General features: G+C 39.6%; 1 protein-coding gene across 1 annotated transcript; it reads left to right on the plus strand.

Moving 5' to 3' along the window:
• The first annotated feature begins 1,724 nt into the window (after positions 1 to 1,724).
• Positions 1,725 to 18,019, plus strand: dbndd1 (dysbindin domain containing 1). Its single transcript, XM_063881269.1, has 4 exons — positions 1,725 to 2,157; positions 5,581 to 5,727; positions 10,414 to 10,551; positions 16,526 to 18,019. Exons 1-4 carry the CDS (start codon positions 2,127 to 2,129, stop codon positions 16,678 to 16,680), a joined length of 471 nt encoding a protein of 156 aa, XP_063737339.1. The 5' UTR covers positions 1,725 to 2,126; the 3' UTR covers positions 16,681 to 18,019.
• Positions 18,020 to 18,307: the final 288 nt, after the last annotated feature.

An 18,307-nucleotide genomic window follows, 5' to 3' on the forward strand; every position in this document is an offset into this window, starting at 1 on the left:
TCAATGAACAGCATTCTCACATAAGTGTTCCTCTGGTCCAGGTGGGAGAGGGCAGTGTGGAGGGTGAGGGAGATGGCATCATCCGTGGACCTGTTTGCTCTGTAGGCAAACTGCAGGGGGTCCAGTGAGTCAGGGAGGGAGGAGGTGATAAAAGTTTTGACTAACCGCTCAAAGCACTTCATGATGATGGAGGTGAGTGCAACTGGGCGGTAGTCATTGAGGTAAAACATAATCAGATAATTGTTATTTACCAAAGCTGAAACAAACATTTATTTCGTAAACTGCTTTGTAACAGTTACATTAATGAAGCAGACTTTTAGGCCTATGTGTTTGCAAGGTCTTCTGTTCAATTCAGGCAACCCCAAGCTGAAAGAGATAGAATTAAGGGCATTGGTACGTTGAAGACTGGGGGGCGCTATCATTCTTGCAAAAGCTGATGGATAAATTGATTTGCAGAGACCCAAAAAGCAGACGTTTGACATGACACACATAAAAATAAAAATAAACAACTTGAACTGCATGGAATCATTATAACAAATATTGTGTCCACCCACTTTGATCACGTAAGCTACATTTTTCATTACCCCCCTGAAATGACCACATTTAACATCTGTACGTGATCCCTCGTGGTGCTTGAGTCATGTTTACCGCAATGGTCGGGACTTTGCAGTGAAATTCTAGTGGAATGTTTTGATTGTCGTGGATTTGAAGTAGCTGCAGATGGACTGAAGTACTCTAGTGAAGACAGAATTTTTTGGAGAACCACAACTGTTTGACATCCTTCCCCTGGTATTGAGAAAATGAGGAGAGTCGTCCTCTGCTGGCGAGAGCTCTGCTAAACAAGGAGGTATCAGGCATGTAGGGAAAACATTCTACTTGTGTGAACTTAAAAGAATCGTTGTAACCATAACACTTAAATACATATCGTTAACAGCTCTATTTAACTGGATAGAACATTTAAGTAAAAGGAAATCCAACAATATTTACACCACCAAGATATCCACATGGCTCAAAGTACCAGAGACACAAATATATCAGTTTACATAATAATAAAATGGATTATTTTTAGAAAGGAGACAGAAGTTTTTATTGGGCATGACAGCAGTGTCGCGTGATTACCTGAAGGTGTTAGATTCCGCCACTAGAGGGCAAGCTGTACCAAAAGATCCCCGTAAGCAGAAAGACGGACCATTTCCTGCTTTTTCAGAAGGTGTGGTGTTCATCCCGTACCACAGACAAGCAATTCATTGATGGATATTTGTATCATCTATCATGACCTTCAACTGTGTTTGATTGCAACAAATCCTGGCAATTGGTTTATCCAGACACCATGCCTGAGCAGTGTGTATTTGACATGAACTGACCTATCATCAGGTTTGATAACTTCTATATCCACACATTGTTATGCTACAGTCATACACATAAACAATTGCATACTCATCCACACAGGCACACACACAATTTCCTCTCTCCAGTGGCCCATAGACCTCCCTGACACCCCATTCTCTCTCTCTGAGTCTGGGCAGGCTGCCAGCTCAGCCCCCCCCTCCCTCCCTCCCTCTCTCCCTCCCTCTCTTTTTTCTCTCACTCTTTTGTACTAGATATCTCTCTCTCTCTCTCTCTCTCTCTCTCTCTCTCTCTCTCTCTCTCTCTCTCTCTCTCTCTCTCTCTCTCTCTCTCTCTCTCTGTTTCACTCACTCTCTGTGTATTTTGTACATACCAAGCCAAGCCTCTCAATGCTGCATTTACTGAAACAAGTGGCTTAGAAATTTTCAGCGATGTCGCTGTTCCCAGACCTCCCTCTCTGTGGTGGACTCGCTCTGTGAGGCAGTGCAGCAGTCAGACGGCTCTGATGGCAGAGCAGGGCAGGTGCACTGAGCAAGAACAGCTACCAATATCACCTGTGGTGGAAATCTAGTACGAAGGACAACAAAAAAAGGAAGAGGAGGAGCAGAGTCTTTGGAGAGCAGAGGTCTTGCCGTGTCTACAAACCCACCCCACCCTGCTCTCTCTCATATGCACACACAGACACACTCTTCCCTTGCCTCTCCCGTCTTCCCTCCCTGTTTGTCTCCCCCACTCTCCGATGCTGGTGTGGTGAACAGCAGGACACTCGGTTGAGCTGCATGGAGGCACAGGGAGGGGCAGGGAGCCCAGGTAAAGCCATGTTTTATTCTTTCTTTTCTCTCTAGCATGGTTGTTGCTGATTGTCTTTGTCTTTGGAATGATTTGTGGTCTGGAGACTCTGTGTAGTAAGTTAGTGTCTTTTTGTAATATTTTTGTGGACACTTTTTAAATGGGAGGACTGAATGATATTTGTCAGAAGGGCTGGTTTGAATCATATAACTATACTTTGTTGTTTGCCTAGTCAAAAGTCACTGATATAGATAAGGTTTAAATACAGCAGTGCACTATTTACTATACTCTGTCCTTGATCATGTTCCTTCTCCTGTAGGATCAGTTGTAATTCATTCATTTTTACACCAAAGCTTCAAGTTGAATCTATTGCCCATCAGTATTGGTCTTTTTAGACACACTGAAGGTCAGCCATGCAAAAGCTGGACTGAAATACAAATTGTAGTACAATACTGGATGGCTGTGGCCTTTGTGAAAAGTCTATCCAGAGAAGCCTGTGCTGTTTGGTTGCTCTGCACAATGCCTCACTGCCACTATTGCACTGTAACAGCTAAACAGTTAAAGGGTTGAAAATGTAACTTTGCTTATAGGCTAAGTATTGGAACGTATCTGAGTTAAGATATGATATACAGTCTATACATATGACAATATCATTATAACATGAGCTTTTATACATTAATATACTTGCATTTATGAAGCAAAGCCATAGAGGGGTAGTTTATTTGTCAGCATATTACATTAGCTGCTTCTGTACCTGCAGAGTGCATTCAACCACTGTTACAATGATGCTTTGTTACTCTGTTCTACCTCCAGGGTAAAATATTGTCTCTGCAGCCACTATAAGTTGCAATTCAGAGCTGATATAATAGGTAATGTTATCTTCCTGCTATGGCTCTGTTCCACCAATCATTGTTTACAGACAGTATCCAACCATTACTTGTTCTTGCTGAAGGCTAGAATTACCTGCCCATGACAAATTGGGAGATTATTTCTTCATTATAGTGATATTGAATTAGAGTGAACCACATTATTATGATGTATCACAGCAATGGGTCTCAAAGGGTGACTTCTGGAGTGCAGTTTTTGTATTATGGCTGCTCTGTGCCAACATCCACAACATTTAAGCCTATGACTGTGGGGATAATATTTTGAAAACGTTAGAAACGCACCACAAACACTACAAACTGAGACTGAATGTTGGGGTCTACATTTCCCTAACTTGTGCACAGTTATTTGGTCATCAATGTTAAGAAAATAAATGTTATTAGAAATGCAAAAAAAAATTCAAAGTATATAGTAAAACAATAAAATGATTCTTAAAAGTACAGAAGATGGAGAGCAGTCATCCAGTTAAATGATCTAGCGAAAAGGGTGTTGAGAGAGGATGGTAATTCCTCCTGCCTGCGTTACAAACATCGATTGATTTATTGAACCACAACACTGGGTTTGATTAAACTGTTGGCAAACGTTCACTACACCATTCTCATCCTCCATCGCTCTCCTTTTGTCTGTCTGTCTGTCTGTCTGTCTGTCTGTCTGTCTGTCTGTCTGTCTGTCTGTCTGTCTGTCTGTCTGTCTGTCTGTCTGTCTGTCTGTCTGTCTGTCTGTCTGTCTGTCTGTCTGTCTGTCTGTCTGATGTCTAGAGTAAGCTGATTCACAGACAGTCACGTCTAGACCGGGTCTGCATACACTTTTATTTATTGTTATTTATTCTAACTTCTTCACTGCCGCTTTCACAGGTCGTGTCTAGATCATACCATATGTAAATTTGTCCTCCTTTACTTTCTTGAAAGATCGTTTTTTCTGTCTCCTAGAGAGCTCATCTCTATCAAAATATAAAACATTTAACCACACATGAGCACACAAAACAAAGGAATAGACCGGCAGGGAAAAGTATATCTACAGAGGCATTTGACTTTGAGGTGTAGGTGTGTCTGTGGCTAAGCAATTCAAAATGTCTTTATGTGACATGCAGTAAGTTGTTTGTAGACTTCCTTATGAAAAAATAATACATTATTCAAATGAATCTTTGGTGGAGGGAAGGAGGATGCACTGCCTTAAGACAATGGAAGTCCTACATTTTTCTACTATGGATGTTTGCTGAAGAAGGCGATGCTAATGGAAACCAAAGCGGGTCGTAGATAGTTTAAATATTGAACAAACATTTCATTATAACAGCCGAGGTAACTGAATAGCCTTTCAGTTTCTGCGGTTTCTCGCTGGGGAAATTAATCAATAGCCAGCAATGAACACTGTGCTTCTCAGGGTAAAAGCTGAATCCATCTCATTCTGGCTTGGCTTTCCGTGTAACTGAAATGTGAAATTCAACTGTCTAAGAGCATACTGCAGGAAGAAATATCCACCAGCAGCCATCTGGTGAGGCCCATCAGGAATCTGCTATACTCCCACACTTCTTTCCATCAGATCTACATGTTAAAGAAGCCATACTGTCAAAATGGTGGTCTATACACAGTTTATTTCCAGTTTTATTTTATTTTGTATGTATTTTTATGTAGTACAAGCTTACTTTGATAAATATCTATGTAATATCTGTTATAAAATCCAACATGCTGAATTTGTTGTAACCACCAAATCACATGATCCTCCTGCAATATGTCGGTAGTCAATGTTGCAATTTCAAGTTCTGTTTTATTTCAGTTAAATGAAAAGCTTTTCTGTCCTCCTCTCCTTACCTCACTGAGTCTCATCACAGTCTCACCCCACTGTGCTTTTAGCTGTGTCAAGCAGGCGAACTGAGTTTGTGCATACTCCTGCGTTTGAAGGGATTCTATTTTAGGTGCTATCTATTTTAAGACTTTGTTAATAGCCTGTGTGAACTTGTTTTCCTATTTTGAATAGATGTTTTTGTTCCAAAAGCATGACTAGGCTCTCAGAATGCATATTGTGTATAGAAACAATAAAATGATAATTATGCAACAACTATAACAAAAGAAAAGTAAACTAATCTTCTTTCAAGGAATCACACGTCATATACGTCATATACGTCATATACACACTGTGTTTATATATAAACACAAAGATGTAAACAGAATAGTGTACAGGACTGACACAAGGAAGAGACTGATTGTTTTAAAGAATATAAAAGGAAAAGAAGATAGGTGATGCATTTAGTAACCTGAAGATACATGTCATGTTTGAATTTCGTAACTGAGTGGGAAATGTTAATATTGGGTAAATGTGGAGGACAAATACTGAACATCAATCAGTCAACATTGACTCTTTTTAGTGATCACTAAAGTATTATCTTCCTCTTCATTGCCCAAAAATGTTTATTCTTGGATCTAAATCTGAGATCTACAGAACAATAACCCAGTATATCTAATGTTATCCTCAAATAAAAATCTAAAAACCTATCAACATCTCTATCTTTTCACGCTCTTAGCTCCCTCTAACTATTTGTTCTGTACCTTTGAGTGCCAATAGATCCCAATAAAGACATCCAGAAGCTGCTGAAGCCCTCCAGCTCCGGTGACATATCCAAGGAGTTGTTCCACCACACAGTAGGGGACGAGGAGGAGGGCAGCCTGTCAGGGCACACTGCGAGTCTCCTGCACATCGCTGAGAAAAGACGTGAGTACCGGGGAGGTGCAGGGTATATAGAAGTCAATATTAAGAATGTGAAGCATTGATGAATATTTACTGTTGCATACTAGTCTAATTATGGGTGGAAATGCTTTGAGCAAGACATTCGATCAATAAAATGTGTTTCCAACAAAGTAGGGATACGAAATGTTGAATAAAGTTGACAGAAGACACCCTGCTTCTGTGAAAGAGGGTCTCATCAGAGGCAGTCACTACTGGATCGATGTGCAGTAAAATGGAGTAACGATGAATTCCCCATAAAGCTATCTCCTATAACATGTTATGTATCTTATTCTGGACTATTTACATCCTCATCCAGTAGAGTTCAGGTGGATCTTCTCCAAACTATAAATCCACTGTGTGAGTTCTGCCTATTTGAGGTTTTCCTGTCCCACATTCTCAAAGACCACTGCAGCTTAGTCTGTGTTGAAAGGACTCATTGTGCATCAGTCCCATACAGAAGCTTCCCTGTACGTGCCAGGCTCATAGCCCAGGCACAGAGACAGATACTGGGACTGCACGAGTGACAAGAAAACCTTTATCTTCTTCACCAACCAAACACTTTTTCAGAGAGGCAGCTCATCCAGGAGCTGTGTCTTGACATGACCCACTAACTAGCCATGCCACCTGACAAGTCAGCTAATAGTATGTGTGGCATAGCGAAAGAAAGGACAGATCCCATCCCGAGAAAAAATGTAATCAAAATGATCATTCCTGTTGTTGTAGTACGTTTACTCCCCAATCATTTAATGATCGGAAATTCAAAAAAGAGTGTACCTGTGCTTTAAAATATATGATTCTTCATGTCCACAAAACCACATTGCAGCTTCATATTTAATGACGCAGAAAGCCCTAGTGCTGCAGTTTTATTTCCACAAAGGTAGACTATAGTTCATCTTCAGCATTTATGTTTTTAAGCCCAGAGCAAACAGCCTTCCTAAAAAAACAAACAAATATTTGTATTCCAGAGAAGAGCAAGTTTTAGTTGTTCCAGATAAAGATGCCAAAATTCAAACTCCTTGAAATCTGCATTGCCGATACATTTTTGCAGATTGAACTGAATCGAATGTTACAAATGTATAGTTACTGCTGTGCTTTAGTCTTATAAAGAGAAGTAGAGCGAAAAGGTGTTCATTTGGGTACTGCTATTTTGCACAGCGTCAAAATGTTGTAGGAAAAAAGCGGGATTCAAAAACTTCTGTTCTGCTTGATTTAAATCTTAAAATAAACTCACGTCAGGCAGCTCTGTTCAAGTAAACCCTGCATTATTCATCAAACATTTCAGCTAGCTTGTTTTCATCAGGGTGGTATAAAGACCTTGCTTTTTTCGGAATTTTATGACATTTTCAAAATTGATGGATTTGCTGTCAGAAATCACTGCTTATTTACCTGTCAGCTGTTGATTGGCCAACAATGCAACAGAAAACAACTGGACTGAGCCTGCATGCTCAGTCACTGTGAGGACAAAATAACCCACTAGCAACAGATGCAAGACATTATGTTTTTTGGCATTTCTTGTTTATAGTTGTTTCATATCCTAGTCCGTTCTCAATCCTCTCCACTCAATCACAGCCTAGTCGTCAGTACAAGCTTCTCGGATTTGAAAAATGACCTCAGAGCCCTGATGGGCCGGTAGGGAGAGGGAGGGGATTACATGTTTTCAGCATGCAAGGCACATTCCCTTTGCTCCCTTATCCCTTCTCCCAAATGTTAACCCCTCCCTCATACCCCTCCTCCCTTTTCTTTGTTCCATCCGTTGAATCTAACTGATTAATGAACTAACTGAACTAAATGAAAGGAATCCTTTTGTAGATCATTAAATTGACAGCATGCAAACACTTATTTGTCTTGCTGTGATATTCTAAATTAAAGAGAACATGCTTTTATTTTTCAGTGAATTGAAGGTACCTTTCCTAATTTTAACTACAAAGGCATGAATTTAAAGTGTGGTACTGAGCAAATGATGAAAAATATGCCAAAAAGGAGTTGAAACAGATCAGAAGCCACATATTTCACTTTATGGGCCAACAGACTGTATGCTTGCTTTGAGAAAAAGGCGGCCGTATTTTAAATCATCCATCTGCTTTAGGCACAACGTCTCCTTTTTTGTGTCTCAGTATGAATTCTCTATTGTCAGTTTTCTCCATGTCTCAAAGCCCTCCTGATTTGCTTTTGAGAGGGAGGGATTTTTTTCAGTGTGTCTGCCTGGAAGAAAGAATGCACTGATCAATTATTTAAGAAAAAAGGGTGTGGGAGATGAAAAAGAGATGGGAGAGAGGAGGTTAAAAACAAGCAAAGCAGAATTGGAATAACCTTTAAACCAATTTAATATAATGGCAGAAACTAATGCCGGGATTGTTTTCACAATGCCTTCCTTCCTCCAAAATATGTTCTCTCCTTTTCATTCCCCTATTATTTTTTAACATTTACCTTTCTTACCTTTGCCTCTCATTTTCCCAACCTCAACCCTCTCCCTCGTTTCCCTTCGTCTTCACCTCTTTAATAACATCCCTGCCACCAGTTTCTTCACTCTCCCTGGAAAGGGGGTCAAACAGACTGATAGCTCTTTACAGGCACCTTCCAGCCTGAAGGGAAAGCAAATATATTCAAAAACGCAGTCAAAAGCAAGTGAAGAAAAATATAAAATACACAGAAAAATGCAGGTTCTATGTGATTCTTGTCGACTAATAATTGCATAATGCAGTGTTTCTCCACCGAATATATTCAACTACTATCAGAAAGCAGAGCTTATATGTGATGTGAATGTTGACTGCTGCTTTTCATTGCTGCTGTTTAATTATATGCGGTGCAGTGGTTCATGGTGTGGTAATGGAAACTGTTGAGCTTTACTCTTTGAAGAACTGACTTAAGACTGTTATATTATTGTACTGTGAAGGAATAATGTCACGTCAAGCCTCAAGTGGCTGTTTTCACAGTCCTATATAGAAGTTGCATATTTGCAAAGTAGTGTGATCAATAACCTCTTAAAATACTTCTATTGCTAAGTGACCATTTGTGAGCTAAGAAGTAAGCAGTGGAGAGACGCTAAAAGTCCCATAGGTGGTCTCTTTTTAAGTGTTCTATAATCAAAATGGGAATGTCTAATAGCATACATGATTATACTTTACTAAATAGGATTATTTCTGATATGCTTTTTAACCATCCTAGAGTCTAAAATGTTACAAATACCAGCTGTATTTCTCTCTTTTTAGCATCTCTCATCTCATCGTCTTCCCTCACCTTTATTGTTATTCTCTGTCTTTTTTTGTGGAAATTACTGTGGAGCTTTATATGCTGGACACTATCTTTGTAAATATTCATGCAAGTCAAATCTGCCTTTTTCATGGCATGTGACCTAATCCTAGACGGAAAAAACTGGGTAGGATTGTACATTTGGAGTAGATCTGAAGGTTTGTGTAGTAAAGGACAGGGGAAGTAGGAGTTTTGGGTTTCATCCCCTTGAACTGATTCGGAAATTACTACAATTTCATTTGTATCCTTTCAAATCACTGCTTCCTTATGTTACAGTGTGTCTCCTGGCATTTCTGATATTGAGTGTTTTCAGTCAATGTGAACCATTGCACAATCTCCGGCCACTGCTCCAGTGGAGTGATTAGTCTTCTTTTTATTAATATGTGCTTGAGTGCGATGCAGGGAATTAGATTTAACAGAAGCAGCAGGAGAGTGGGTTTTGCCTCTTCAACCTACAGCCTTGTTTTTAACAGCCTGGAAAACAGCAGGGAAACGACATGGGATAATAACAGCTTTCAACCTGTCACATAACCCATTGTTTTCTCCACAAAGCCACACCCACAAACAATTAGGGAAATGTTTCATTCAGACTTGACATTGCTTGGCAGACAGGCATCCACTGATTCATAAGGAAATACAAACACACCTGCCTCAGTGCTGTCTGCAAACATCTTTCTCAGTATAATGGCAGATTAGTTCAGCTCTATTACTCAGGGATAGGTTCCTAACTCGAGCGATGCTGAGACAAGCAGATGCTGTTGGACCCACGTGAGGATTTATGTATGTAATACAGAGTCTTTGAATATATTTCACTTGCATCACATTAACGTTCCAGGTTTGAGGTCAGCCTGTTTGGAATGCAAAGCCACACACACGTTGATTTAAATTTGACCTGTGCAGCAGCAGTGACTCCTGCCTGTCGAGGAATTTGGTGCAGAAATGAACAGGTGCAACACACCCAGGGGAAAAATGGAGATCACAATGTGTTAAAGACCTGGCTATTTTCATCTCCTTAGCTCTTGTTTCAATTCTTCTGTGACTGCCTGCAGTAACACAGGTGTAGAGCAGGGAGCTCTGAGGCATATTCAAATAATCCACTGAGTGAAATATTACTGAAGTACAGAACTCTTATCTTTTCAAGAGATGTTCAGATAAAGGTGAATAAAAGAGTAAAACTGTTCCTTGTAGAAATTGATTTTGCAATGTTGTGAGAGCCGACTATTGATCTGATTATGAGTACAGTGGAGATTCAAGGGTGTTGCATGAAGGGCGGAGGAGCTCTATGTAGAATACATGCAGTACTTCACTTCTTTTTAAATGGACACTTTTATGCTACACTGTAAGCATAAAAACTAGTGGATCATTTATCTCTCATCCTCCCTCTAGATTAAAAGTATGCTTTTTTCTCTCTGTGCCTCACAGAACCACTGAGTAGTGTGTCTTCTTTGGAGGTTCACTTTGACCTCCTTGATCTGACTGAGCTGACGGACATGTCCGACCAGGAGCTTGCTGAAGTTTTTGCTGACTCTGATGAGGAGAACCACAACGAGTCCCCAGCAGGTAAGGCTTGCTGAAAAAAGAAATGAATGGTTTTACAATAAACACAGATAATCCTCAGAAAAATATCTTGTTCGCAGATTTTACTTCCTGCAAGGGCAAACACAATTTATTAAAAACAGCTTCCTGTAGCATGATATTTTCTTCTCTCACTGTTTCCCTTTAGCTTTATTTTAAAAAAAAAAGCTTAATTGAATTAGTGTGTTAACTATAAATTAAATTCAAATCTTCTTCAATAATTCAGACTGAGGTATTACTCAGTGAACTGTGTGTGTGTGTGTGTGTGTGTGTGTGTGTGTGTGTGTGTGTGTGTGTGTGTGTGTGTGTGTGTGTGTGTGTGTGTGTGTGTGTGTGTGTGTGTGTGTGTGTGTGTGTGTGTGTGTGTGTGTGTGTGTGTGTGTTGGTGTGCATTTGCTGGACGGTGTTTTACATCATTATCGCTCAGCAGTCCTTAAAAGGCATGCTGATCATAATGATTTTATATGTTGAGTGACTCCCTTCGGGGACTCCTTAAAAACATATTGCACTGTCCCAATAACTTCCACTAAAGGTTTTACTGCCTTTTCTACATTATTTCCTCCTTTTTGATTCTCATGTATAACCGTTTTATTTGAATCCTTTCAAAAAAGTACAACCAGGAACCTTGTCATTCTGGAAAGCAGGAAACATTGCTTTGTTGAGCGTCATGCACAATTATATATTAAAGAGGAGACCCTGCATGTGTGTCACCGCAGCAGGTACTGTACAGGATAAACACTAACTTGTCTTTCTCCCCTGATGCGCAAGAGGAAGCACAAAATCTTTGCCCATGTTTTATTTATGACCTGAGAGCCTCATCCTGCATGCGGACAGTGAACTCTCTCTTCAGCATGCACACAGGATTTCAAGGTAGCATTAGGTTTAAAGGTCCATCAACACCCTATAAACAACGTATTACAAATGTTTTATATTCTGACCAAGGACTGCGCCTGTCAAAAAGTTAGATTTTTTTTCCGATTGTGGACACTGTCATCGACTAAGGACATAACCAATTATTGTACTTCGTCTGAGATTACATTCATCACTCTGGTGACAATAAGATATAAAAAGAACTAAATGGACTCCACTGTTTGAATCCACAAAAAAAGCTTTACAAAACAGATTTTGGGTCATCAGCCTTACTTCCATCTTTAGTGCAGAGAGTCATTTTAAAACTTTATAAATCATAAATCATGAATTTTCCTCATACTTTTCTGCATGCTTCTGGCATTCTTATTTTCTCTTTTATGTCTTACTGTAGCATATATTCCTTTAACAACATTATCTCACTTGCTTCTCTTTTATTTTCTTTTTTTTTTTAAATATTCATATCATGGCACAGCTTGTTAAGTGTGAGTTATGGTCCCATGGGCCATCTGTGTTATATGCTGCTGCCTGCAGCTCCATAGCCAATTATTTAAATCCAAATAGCAGAGGCGCATTTATGGGAAAGAAAGACCTACGTTCTTTGTTTCTTAGTAAAACCTCAAATACAATGATTTACCAAACTTAAAACTACAGTATATTCCCAGAAAACCAAGATGATGAGATAATCGAGTTGCGGAACATAGCCATGGATTTACTTATAGCTCCAACAAAATATATATATGTTTGCCTGCTTAGGGGCAGCTGAAACAGGTTGTGAATATAACATTGACATGCTATATCCTGAAATATTGTGAACAGCTACTTTTTATCCAAATCCTGCTGTTATGGAGCAACAATAGTATTCATCTGGAGTTTTGCTTCTGGCCTCCAGATGAATGTAGGTTAAAAATTACCTTTTTTAGCACTTTGAGGAAATATCTGGCTCTTTAGCTTCTAAATACCCCCATAAGTGACTTTGCAGCTCTGCAGTCTTTTAACTATAACACCTAAATGACTATCCTCATTTAAAAAGTGAAATCAAGTCATTCATAGCATTGGTTTACTGGGGCAACACAATTAATCCAACAGTAATTTGATTCATTTTTTTCAGAGTAGATGCATCATTAGAAAATATCATTATGCAATGATTAATTGATTCACTTCAGTTCAGTTTGGTTAATGATGATGGCTCAAAATGTTTTACAGCTCCTCCTATGCAAACATGTCAATAATAAAAACCACATCAGGAAGAACCTGACTTGGAAAACCTAAACCTCAACAACAAGTTGGTAAATTATACGAACATGCCCTACAAACAGTACTGTCCTTCCTCCACGTTTACCCATGCTCAAACAGCAGAGCAGAATAAACACTCTAAGCTTGTCCACCCTTCTCAGCTGTCCTCTCCAACACCACCACAGTTCATTAATCTTTTCCCAGTCCCAGGCCACAGTTGCTTTCAGTAGCCAGGTGCAGGAGATGCAACAGCCTAGAAGCTTTTAGTCTCAGGCTTTGAAAAGCCTGACATCCGCTGCTCTGCTTTTTGCTTATCAAAATGAAGACCTGCTGTCAGGAGACGTACAACTGTAATGATGTTAACTGATTTCAAGCGAGAGATCAAACAAATCCAACAATGATTAAATGTTTCCACTCTCAGAATGACAAATTCAAATGATTGATCTCTTTTTAGAGTGTCAACTTCACAATGAGCAGCGTGTGTCATTTCCTGTATTTTTACCAACATTAACCTTGAATAAAAATAAATCAGCCACCTGAAAAAGCAGCATACATATTTTTTTCCACCTAGAAAATCTTTAACCTTTTCGATATGAGATCTATCAGTGCCTTTCCTTGCTTCAAAAGATCTTCCACTTCTACCTCGGAGCTGTTTTTGTCTCACACTCACCACAGACACAATCCTCCTCTCGTTCACCCCTTGTATCTTAGCTTGTCTCCATCCCTCACTCCCAATTTCTGTCTCCATGTCTGCCTCCTTTACGGCTTGTAAATCGAAGGATAACAATCCTAGCTACACATTGTACTAAAAAGAATCTTCAGGCAGATACTCAAGCTAAAAAACTCTTGGAAAATCATATGATCAAAAAAGAAATGAAAGTCACAGCTCTATACAATTTGCTTTATGGCATTAGGCCTTTGCAATTGCAGAGGTTTGATGCTGTGATCATTTTGAGCCACATATCCAAAAGGATGCTAATGCTTGATTTGCTCATTTGTTTTCCACTGTCATTGCCCCTTCTGCAGCAGTACCTTAGATCATTTAAAGTAGCAAAATGATAGATTCTTATTCACATAAGAATAAAGATATTCTATCCTCCCATACAGATATTGGGCTGTTCAGACAATGGCAGTGGGTGGGTGTGTCGGAGAAAGGACTTATGCAAACAGCGATGCACATATGGACGATTGATTGATTCAAAACTCCCAGCTGTTCTGTTATATGTGAGCTCAAGGATCTCATTAAAACCTCAGCAATTATTCAGCCTTTTGCTTTTATGCAAGTAGATTTTTGAGTTTTAGTAAGTCATCAGTTTGTTCAGGGTGGAGGCTTTTGAAAAACAGTTTGATTTACTTAGTTTTTGTCCAAGTTGCAATGCAAATTTGGTAGAATTGAGCTGTGCTGTGTGAGCATTATCCTCTATTGGAAACTGCTGAATGTATGCCAGTTTGTTGAGGGCATGTAGATGTTGAGGGAGAGGTTAAAAGAAGAGGAGAGGTGAAAAATGGGTGAGTGAGTTCATGCTAAATGTAGGTTCTTCCTGAATTATTCACTTTTCCCTGCTGAGAACAATGCCTGGCCCTTAAAAGCCTTTACAGTATCATAATCTGTTGTATTCCGTGTTACTACACTAGCACATTATGTATAGATGCTTGTCTCTTGTTTGTTTTGTTTACCATGCTATCTTTCTTCGATTTGTCTTCCTCTCTTAAACTTTCAGCTATTTGATTAGATTACATTTTTCATGGACAGTTTAGTGAACTTCATCAGTACTGCTTCATAGCCAAACAACAGAACATACATTACTTAGTGTTTCATCAAGTGTGTGTTTTTAGAGCAGCTCCAGAGGCAATGCACAAAAGGCTGACTTTGTCTAGTAGGTTTGCTCTTAGTTTTATAATGAGCCAAACCGACCATAGAGTTACCCACATTCCTGAAAAAGTACCACAGGCATAGCTGTGGCCTCATATTTCTTATTTGTTGTAGCATAACCGGAATTTGAACAGATGACATTTCAGAATATAATGTTTCTGTATGGTTGATTTGAGTTGTGTTTTAGAACAGCGTTTGTTTGAAGGATTTGGCTGAGGATTTGTTGATAAGTGGATGCGCGAAGGGATGCAGTGATGCAGGAAATGTGAAACAGAAACATAAAAGTATTGTCCATGTAGTGTTTCTTAACTAGACAGTGTCTCCCATCCCCGACAGTTTATGTGTTGTGTAGTACATGACAGATAGGTAAACTTAAATCAATCATAACCTCAAAAGAGGAGCCCACCCTAATGATCAGTCATGCTGAATCATGTGTTTCCAATCTGCTGTCACTGCCACAAGTGAAGCATGTATGAAATGATAGCCCATAGGGTGTCAGCACAGTGGTAGCTTCCTGTCTTGTGTAATTCAGTGGTTATATATATCCATCCTTTAGGACCACAAGACCAATTTTAATAAATCCTTTATAAAAGCTCCTTTGAATGTAAAAGGTCAGATTCTAGCTAAACGTACTGCCTCTGAGACTGCTGTAGGCTTTTAACGACTGTGACAAATAGACAAGCCACAATTCACAAACACTCATACAACATATTGTTTACATTAAATGAGTTTAATAAGGAGGTCTTAGTCACCCACTCTGCATGTGCACATATAAACGAAAAATGTAATAGTTGTTTCTCCTGTGCCTAATGGTTTTTCTCTAGGAGAGTCTAGTGTCTAAGAAACATTAACAGCAACACGCTAACTGAAACATCAAATGGCTTCTAGCCAGCAGTACAGGAGGGATACAGTACAGAACGCCATTGCTCGGGGTACTCTGAGTGTGTGACTGCAAGAGAGCAAGAAAAATGTGTTTGTTTTGTGAAATTACTTCACCTCTCAGGTATGCAAACATTTGACTTAGTGTGTGTTCAATTATTTTCCTGAATTTATGTTCATCAGGGGTAAAACACATAAACATGAATCTGAACGCATGTAAGGAATGTTAAAATGTTATTTGTGACAAAAGAGACACACATTAATGTAACCACACCAACAATCAATCAGCAGGTGATCATGGCGCTTGCTGCAGCAGACGCCTCCTTGTTGGAGGTTGTTGTCTCATTAAAATCCAGTGGAGACGCCATCAATCTTTTTAGATCAATACGTCTTTTCTTCCTCCCTATTTTCCCTCTCTCCTCACCTGTCAGTCTCTAATGTGTGTGAGGTTATGGGTGTGGCTTAAAGGAGATATATGAGCCAGGTTCCCAGTATGACCTTCCAGAGACCCAACATTAGACTGAGAAGTGTGAAGCAGAGCAAGTAAGAGCTTTCCCCTGTCGTCTTTCTATGCTCCTGACAGGTTGGACATCACCACCATGTGGTGTAAAGTGGCAACAACAACAAAACAGAAAATGTATATTTTTAAACATTTTATAATTAAAACATTTTTTATAGTAATTATGTGTTTACTGAAGTGAAAGGCAGCTTTTTGTGTAAGAAATGCTTTTGCACTTTAGATGCCTCAAATTCGATTTAAAGTCCCTAAAATGTCAGTGTGATCGTGGTACTCTCTCATTTAGCCTGTGGCCTGTCTTGAAACGGCTGGCATGTGTGGGTGTAGACTAAAGGCTGAGAGAAAAACAACCCGCAACTCTATTTTGCAAGGTCTCTGTTGTATTTAAATAATATTAGTTCTAAACATGCTTTAAGCAGGTGTTAAGCCGTATACTGACGCCAACACACATTGTTTCAAGTTATGTAAAACAAGACAGGGTGCATAATGATTTCCTTCGGTCTGCTTCCATGTTAGTATCTATCTGCCAGACTCTAGATGCCTGTTAGTAACCTCGTTATAACTTCATTGTGTGTTTTGGTCCCCAGGTTCCCACCAGCCTGTGCTTCCCAGAGGTGGGTACATGCGCTCTCCCTCGTGGACACGCTGCAGCAGAGTTGAACACCCGCGGGAGAGAAAGCATCATAGCGACTCGGACACCGCAGAGCCCTTAATGAAACTGGAGAGGCCGAAGCAGCCGTGACATCTGACGTTAAACAGCCAGGACTGCAGAAGAAAAAAACCCAGAGCCAGACAGACTGACAGACAGACAGACAGACAGACAGACAGACAGACAGACAGACAGACAGACAGACAGACAGACAGACAGACAGACAGACAGACAGACAGACAGACAGACAGACACCGCCTGCAGAACAACAAAGCGGACCAAATGGCCCCATTTGCCAATGCACACTCACATAAGGTTAACAGAGTTCAGGTTAAGCTCTGGACAACAAGCTCTGTACTCCAACATGTTAAGATGTGCAATACACACCCTCCCCCTCTCCCTCTCCTTCTCCCTCTCCCTCTCCCTCTCCCTCTCCCTCTCTCTCTCTCTCCACCCAATAATTGTGTTTTTCATGCAAAGGGTTCTTAATGCACTCTGGGCTGACATACAATTATAAGCTTCTTTTTTTCTCTCGGATGACAGACAGGGTATGAGGTCAGCAGAATAACAGCACCTCCATTCTTACAGCCTCTTACAGCCTCTCAGGGTGTGAAATAGCCTGGACAGTTTGATTGATTCCTAAATTCTGTGCTAAGGGTGTTGCCAGACATTTCATGGTGAATTTCAGACTTCACATTGAATTACCAGGATATGATTCGAAACAGAAATCAATAGCTGTTCAAAATGAAATGTCTTGCTAAGGCTATCACTTAAGAAGTGTGACAGGGTTTTTCTGTTGCCTGCATAAAGGTAACTTGATCAGTGGAAGACGTCAGTGAGGCCACGCTCTTTATATCCACCATACCTTCTTCATCTCAATGAAGAATGTGTGTTGATATTATGATTGCCTAAATCCAATGTTTGGCACTTCGCTCACTGTATTGTATTACAGTGACCCCCAGAATTATTGGCATTCGGTAAAGATGACAGAACAGATTAACAAAGTAAGTAGCAAGTTATATGCTAAACAATACTCAAACAATGTTCTTAAGTAAATCCCATTTTTGTATTATTTAAAAAAGGATGGTTATCAGAGTTGCTGCAGCTGGAGTTATTACAGTTGGTTCTTTAATGTTTGTAGATGCATTAACTTGGTGGGTGAAATAAAGGGAGAATTGCATCAGTGAACTTGAATGCCAAAAACACAATAAAGTGCCAACAATTTTGTAATCATCTTTTGAAAGATCTCTTTCCACACATGATGCAATATTTCACATATTTTAAAGAAAGGGTTAAAGCTGATTACTTGATGCATTTATCTGATTATTAGCTTGTCTATACCAGGAGTGCCAATAGTTCTGAATACTGTGATAAGAATGATCAAAAGTGACACTGGGATGATGGAAGAATAAATAAAAACCTTCAAAAAGAACATTTTCTCCTGTCATTTACTAACACTTTGGGAATGCAACCCCTTTGGTACTGTGTGTGGCAACCACTTAATATTTTAGGGGTCATAATAAACATCCACAATGCTGTATCTATGAGCTTCATTTTTTATATAATTCACAACAGGCAGGTAAGAGGTTAATAGCATGTGTCCACCAAAAGAGAAAGCACACTGGTTGCTCAACCAGTCAGTAATTTGTGGAGTGGGATTCACAACAGAAACTGTGTCGACTGCAGATGGTGTTTTCACAAAAATATCAATTAAAACACA

Source organism: Eleginops maclovinus, chromosome 4 (assembly GCF_036324505.1).
Source record: "Eleginops maclovinus isolate JMC-PN-2008 ecotype Puerto Natales chromosome 4, JC_Emac_rtc_rv5, whole genome shotgun sequence".
Taxonomy (NCBI): Eukaryota; Metazoa; Chordata; class Actinopteri; order Perciformes; family Eleginopidae; genus Eleginops; species Eleginops maclovinus.

Coding starts and splice junctions, on each gene's coding strand:
- dbndd1 (XM_063881269.1), top strand. CDS start 2,127: ATGGAGGCACAGGGAGGGGCAGGGAGCCCAG. Junction 5,728..10,413: donor GCACATCGCTGAGAAAAGAC/GTGAGTACCGGG, acceptor TGTGCCTCACAG/AACCACTGAGTAGTGTGTCT. Junction 10,552..16,525: donor CCACAACGAGTCCCCAGCAG/GTAAGGCTTGCT, acceptor TTTGGTCCCCAG/GTTCCCACCAGCCTGTGCTT.